At 29.1% G+C, this 6,724-nt stretch overlaps 1 protein-coding gene across 2 annotated transcripts; it reads left to right on the forward strand.

The window, feature by feature from the left end:
• The first annotated feature begins 3,491 nt into the window (after window positions 1-3,491).
• Window positions 3,492-5,243, forward strand: LOC127265838 (40S ribosomal protein S28-2). 2 transcript variants are annotated; one of them, XM_051295850.1, is made up of 2 exons: window positions 3,492-3,611; window positions 4,882-5,243. In XM_051295850.1, the coding sequence occupies exon 2, from the start codon at window positions 4,899-4,901 to the stop codon at window positions 5,094-5,096; it is 198 nt and encodes a 65-aa protein (XP_051151807.1). In that variant the 5' UTR covers window positions 3,492-3,611; window positions 4,882-4,898; the 3' UTR covers window positions 5,097-5,243. The 2 variants fall into 2 exon arrangements, with proteins under 2 accessions (XP_051151807.1, XP_051151806.1); XM_051295849.1 differs by having other exon boundaries at window positions 4,898-5,243.
• The last annotated feature ends 1,481 nt before the right edge of the window (window positions 5,244-6,724 follow it).

The raw sequence follows: 6,724 nt of genomic DNA on the forward strand, positions 1-6,724 counted from the left end.
CATCTTTATGGTTGTTGAAGGTGTCAATTTTCTTTTCCGAAGTTTAATGCAAAAGTCGCAAGACGTTGGTGTCCCATTAGGCGTGTCAATTCTATTGTCGTAAAAAAATCACAACCAACGGCCTAACCAGGAAGGCCAATCGGAATCAATTTGTTCGAAAGATTTTCCGGCCTCCTCAAGAGAGGATCCGGACTATCTCGCAATATTCGAATAATTAATGTAGCTTGAATGAAAAAAATAAAGGTGATATTGTGATAAAAAAGACTAAAAAAAAAGAAGAAGAAAGAAGCTGGAAATTAAGATTGGAATTGAAAAAGAAGCTCTAAAAAATTAATTATGTTCTAACAAAAAAAAAATATTCAAAAAAAATTGCATAGAAAAAATTGAAGAAGATGATGAATGTCGTTTGTTCTCCTAGAATCATCGCCTTCTTGGTTGCTGCCTGGATTGGGCCGACCCAGTTAGGTCTTGCTGCCTTGGACCTCCAAGTGCGAAATGGGCTGAGGGGTGCCAATTTATAATTTAGTGGGTTACAACTTCAAAATATTTGTATACTAAGTATTTTATATTATTTAATTATATTTAAATATAATTAAAATAATTAGATTTTAAACTTTTGTGCTAAAAAAATAATTCATTATATGATGGATGCCCTTTTTCATATTTAAATTATTTTCTTTAATATTTCATATCTTCATCTTCAATCCATTATTTTTATAATTTTATAAATTCATGATAATTTTTTTTTTGTCTAATATCATATAAACAAGTATTATATTTTAATTTCCAAAAATTAATTTATAATATAAATTGTGATACAATTATGGAGTATAACTTTTATTATTGGTTGTGTTCTTGTAAGGTGCAGAATTTCACTTGCAATTTTCAAGAAAGAATAATAAATCACATCTACAATCTACCCCTCTATATATTGTGATACAATTATGGAGTATAACTTTTATTATTTGTTGTGTTCAAGGTGTATAATTTCACCTGTTATTATTAAAAAAAAGAAGGCAAGCAAAAGCAAAAAAGCCCTTGTGGTTTCCCAAAATTACTAAAAACTCTCTCGTTGTTCTAAAACTCCAAAAAACCTACTTGTGGTTTCCAAAATGTTGCGAAAAATTCCCCCTTCGTTAGGATTTAACGAAGGTTGTATATCACGCGTCTGAAATGCGATTATTGGTCCATAGAGTGATATATTTCTGTATAAAATTACTAAAATACCCTAATGACTACTTTTTACACCAACTTCTTCTTCCTCGTTCTTCTTTTTCCTTATTTTTGTTCTTTCTTATTCTTCCTCATTCATTTTTTTTTTATTCTAAATCCGCTAAACACAACTTAAATTTTACCAAATTTATCACAATTAATTGACCGGACATGGAGATAGAGATGAGAATGCATAAGTTATTATTCATTGTCGATTTCTTCTTCTTACCAAACCCAGAAATACTTCTTCTTCTATTTTTACCAAACCCAGAAATCTAAAAATTCAATCTAACATAAGATTTGAAATCAATCTAAGAAGAAAGAAAGAACTTGCTGCTGGTTGCAACCGTGTACGAAAGAATTAGAGAAAAAAAATAAAGAAGAAAGAAAATTGGGGAAAAAAAGATAGAGAAAGAAAAAAAAATTGGAGAAAAAAAAACCTGATGTCCAGCTCCTTCTTTCTCCTCTTCTTCTTTCCATTCTCTTCTTTATTCTCTTTTTTTTTCTTCCTTCATTCTTCCCTACTCCAGCCGCTTCTGCCCTCATTTTCTTTCTCTTCTTATTCTTTTTCAATTCTTCATTCTTCAAAGAACAATTGGAGACGAAGAAGAAGAAAAAAAAAAATTGGGGGTAAAAGAAGAAAAGAAAGAAGCGGGTGGAACTGCTATGACTTGAAAAAGAATTGGAGAAGAAGAAGAGAAAAATTGAGAAAAAAGAAGAAAAGAAAGAAGCGGGTGAAACTGCTATGACCTGAAAAAGAATTGGAGAAGAAGAAGAGAAAAATTGAGGAAAAAGATGTGTGAAGAAGAATTTGGAGAAGAAAAGAAGATGGAAGAAAGAAGTTGTGCAGAAGAGAAAAAGAAAGAGCATAAGAGAGAGAAACCACAAGGGCATAACGGTCTGATAAGGCTAAAATTTAATGGCGTCAGTGTGATTTAAAGGGAGGGGGCGAGTGTGCAACGTTTTACAAACCACTAATAGGCTTTTTGGAGTTTTAGGATTACGAGGGGTTTCAGCAGATTCGGTAAACTACGAGGGAATTTTTTGCTATTTTCCAAAAAAGAATAATAAATCATATCTGCAACCTATCCCTAACTAATCACACACCCCATCTACCAATTCCTATCACCCCCATCCTCTCCTGAAATAGAGCATGAAACTTCACAATAGTCCATGTATCTCCCAAAATCATAGCTACCCACGTCACCGTCGCCACCTCTTCAAAAGACATTCTATAGAGTTGTTAACGAGTCGAGTCGAACATAAATTTAAGTGTTTGTGTTCGTTCATTAAGTTTGTTCGTTAAACTTTCCTTGAACATGATATTTTTTGAAATAAATTTGAATTATATTTGTATAAATAAATTTTCGATAAATTTAAAATTTAATTATTATTTTATTATTTTAGTTAAAATAATAAGTTTTTTAAAAAATAACATATGCGTCGTACTGTATTTTTTAATGAAGGTAACAAATAATATTACCCTAAATATTATTACAGTACAACGAGAAAGGTGATTTTAATACATATTTTAAAAAAATAATTATTTATTAACCAATGTCCAACTTCATAAATATAGGGCTTGTTTCTTTTAATAGGTTTTTAAAAAAATTGTTTTGAGTTTATAATTAAAATAATATTTATTTTTTCTGTCTCTAAAACTCACATTTAATTTTTATATTATTGTGTTTAATATTTAAAATATACTTATATTTGTATAAGTTTTTTTTTTATACAAGTATTTTTTTATTAGTAATATAAGACATTAATAAAAATATTTTTGCAATTTTTTCTTAATTTATACTACATTTTGATATAATAATTAATATTTAATGATCAACACGCAAAAACATTAATAAAATTCTTAAAGTCGGACGAAAATATTATATGATGAAATATTTTATAAAAGAAAAAAATTATATATATTTTTAAAAATATAAACGAAACAAACCTATAATTATTGATAGCGGAAAAGGAATAATTTTTATATTTTTTTAATATAAAAAATCAAATATATATATATATCTACAAATTTTAGCACAAATTTAAAACAACATAAAGAATAGTACAATTTAGTTAAATTTAAAAAAAAAAAAAAAAAAAAAAAAAAAAAAAAAAAAAAGCCCAACTCAATTTACCCAACTCGATCGGGTCGGAATGTCCGATCCGAATTCATGACCATGTCTGAAATGTCTCTTTAAGCCACCCGCATTCAATAGTGTTATTAGGGTAATTACAGGGGTGATTATGTCATTTCGACAAACTAGAATACTATATATTTGAATTGCTAGGGTTTTGTTTGGCCTTCAACCTGCAATTTGCTTGCCGCCGTCGTCTCTCTGCTCTGCGTTCTGCTGCTGTTCTTCGATTAGGAGGATCTGCTATCTCTACGTGCAAGTGTAAGTGTTGTATTTTGCTTAAATACGCACAGGCTTATATATTGATCCATAGATTAGATACATACTTTGTTGCTGGTGAAATGGCTGTTGTTAAAATGTCGATCTATTCTCTCCACGTCTGTATGTAGAACTAGCAGACCATATGTATGTGTGTACGTATATATATGCGCTTTCTTGTGATTTCCTAACATTTTAAGGTATTTTAAGAGAGTGCACTTATTGTTTTGCAATTTTTGAGTTTGGTGATTGATTTTTTACAAATTTATCTGCTCTTGTTGTACTAATATTGGAATCAGATTCGATTTCACTGTAATTTTGTAGTATACTGTAGTATACCAAGGTAAGGAACAATTCCAATTTCAAGGAAGTTACAGGCTCAAGAAATTGGAATTGAATTAGAAGATGTGGCGGAAATTTAGATCATCCCCTGGATTGACTTCTAACTAGCCACTAGGAACATGAACCTCATTTACTATATTACAGTCTTGATAGAAGTACCTTTTAGGGCATGCAACTCCTAGAGAAAATTCAGTTCGGGTTGGACAGAGTGATTATGATCGGAACAATTAAATGTGTAGTGTCTTTTGAATTGGGAATTGGTTTGAGTTTTTTGCTGTATGATAAGGTTTTGTTTCTGTTAATTTTTGGCTGCTCGTTATCTGGTTATGTTTTATTGGGCGATGTGATTGAATATCTCTTGTTTTATGCTTATGTGGGATTAATTAATAAATATCTCTAACCCCCCCCCCCCCCACCCCACCCCCTATATATATATTTGTAGCATTCCACTTCTCATCCTTAATCCCATTCCCTTCTGAATTCCTTATCACACTCTATCTTCTACTTGTATACCCTCGCTTCCTGCAACCTCCCCTCCTCTCTTTACTAAGATATTTTCCTTATCTACCTTCTTTCTTTACGTTTTCATCCACGTCTCCTAGCTATACATTTTTCACACGATAATATGCCTTTCTCCTGTCTTGATCAGATTTAGATCTGTGCACGGTGCACCATGAATTGAAGCCTGCAAAGAAAACTAATTGAGTACATTCATCATTTAATGTTTACAATAGATGAACTTCTCTCATACTCATTCTTGCTACCGCTGTTTGTTGTCATCATGCAGCTGTGATTGTCTTGTTTAGCAATTAATATTTAGTGGGTAGTGAATTTTTTAAAAATGGGATTGGAAAATAAATCCGTAGTGATTATTTTATGAAGTATTATAATTATTTTTCTTCATGAGAATATGTTTCTAAATCCAACCTAGTTAAACGGCTTTGCAGGATGGATTCCCAGATCAAGCACGCCATTGTGGTGAAGGTTATTGGGCGAACAGGTTCGCGTGGGCAAGTCACTCAAGTTAGAGTAAAGTTTGTGGATGATCAGAATCGTTTCATCATGCGGAACGTTAAGGGACCAGTCAGAGAAGGCGACATTCTCACCCTTCTCGAGTCCGAGAGGGAGGCAAGGAGATTGAGATAAATTGCTTTACTATCTTTAAGATTTTTGCTTAAGTTATTGCATCCTATTTGGAATTCTTGGTTTGCTGATTTTGAGATGAATTTTGGGTACGATGTTAAATCATGGACATGAATTTGCAATTTTATGAACATGGCTTGTTATTGTTGACGTAGTGTTACTTAAGTATTGTTTGGGTGTTTTGGCTTGTGTTAACTTTTATTACCCTGTTTTAGATTTGAAATTTGAGTAAAACAAATTTAGTATCGTGATGCTTTTTATTTTTACTTTTATCTGAAAGTGATGGCTTTGAACTTATGTGTTGTTTTAGCTGTGTTTTCAATTTGTCCACAAAAAGTGATCCATAAAAATGTCAGTTTTTTTTTTTTTTTTTTTTTTTAAGCTCGCTTTAGGTTTGAATAAGTTTGACTCAAACAAAATTTTAAATGTTTTTGTTTGATCGTTAATGTTTGAATTTGATTCGCGAAGAATTTTTATTGTTGAATCTTGTGTTATGATACAGTAAGTTTGTTCGAGCTCATTTGTCTTTTTTTTTAAAAAAAAACTTAATATATAAATTAAAGTAGGATGTGTTTTAAAAATATTAATATATAAATTAAAGTAGGATGTGTTTGTTCTGCGAGATTGTTGAATATTATATTTTTTTTATTGAGGTACAGATAATTGTGTAAAAAATTAAAAATAATGAATATGTATAGTGTATTAATTATTTTAGAAAAATATATTGAAAAAACAATAGAAAGAATAAAGCTATAGAAATGTGAATGTGTATACTATAAGTTTATATGTATATATAATATTTATATAAATATATTATTTTAACAAAGATCTCTCTTTTTTTTTTTTTTTTTTTTTTTTGTTGATTCGCCTCACGTCAATAAACGTTCATGAATAAAATTTGAGTTTGTTCGTTAATGTTTGTGAACGAGTTTTAGTCGAACTAGGTTTATGAATGACTCAATTTTATGCATCACTTAAAAATAGTATAAAAATATTTATTACTTAACTTTTAAAAAAGGGGTATTTTTAAATGATTTTATATATAGGATGTGTTCGGATGTGGGATTTTCTACTAAAATTGCTATTCATCAAATTTTTTTCTTCAAAAAAATATCAAATCTAACATCTATTTTTTTATATTATATTAATAATCAATTTTATGTTTAAAATATTACATCAACGATCTATTTATATTACATCATACAACTATTCAAATTCAAATTATTATTAAAATTCTAAATTTAAAATTCAAACCTCCAAACAAAGACACTCCGTATATACATAAAATTGAATTTTTATTATTTTGTTTTTTTAAACATATCTATGAAGGATATTTTACTATATTCAAATTTTATTACTTCAAAACATAAAATTGAATTTTTATACTTCTTTAATATATTTAAAAAAACAAAATTTTATCTGATTAAAATTTTATTATTTTCAAATCTCACTTATAAAATTCAAATTTAATTCAAATACGTGTGTGTTTGGAGGATTTCCAAATATTTTCACTATTCATCAATTTTTTTTCCTTCAAAAATATCAAATCAAACACTTATTTCTTATTTTTTATATTATACTAAAAATTAATTTTACATTCAAAATATTACGTCAACACCAATTTATATCAC

Source organism: Andrographis paniculata, unplaced genomic scaffold (assembly GCF_009805555.1).
Source record: "Andrographis paniculata isolate CXL003 unplaced genomic scaffold, ASM980555v1 Contig74END, whole genome shotgun sequence".
Classification (NCBI taxonomy): Eukaryota; Viridiplantae; Streptophyta; class Magnoliopsida; order Lamiales; family Acanthaceae; genus Andrographis; species Andrographis paniculata.

Coding starts and splice junctions, on each gene's coding strand:
- LOC127265838 (XM_051295850.1), top strand. CDS start 4,899: ATGGATTCCCAGATCAAGCACGCCATTGTGGTGAAGGTTATTGGGCGA.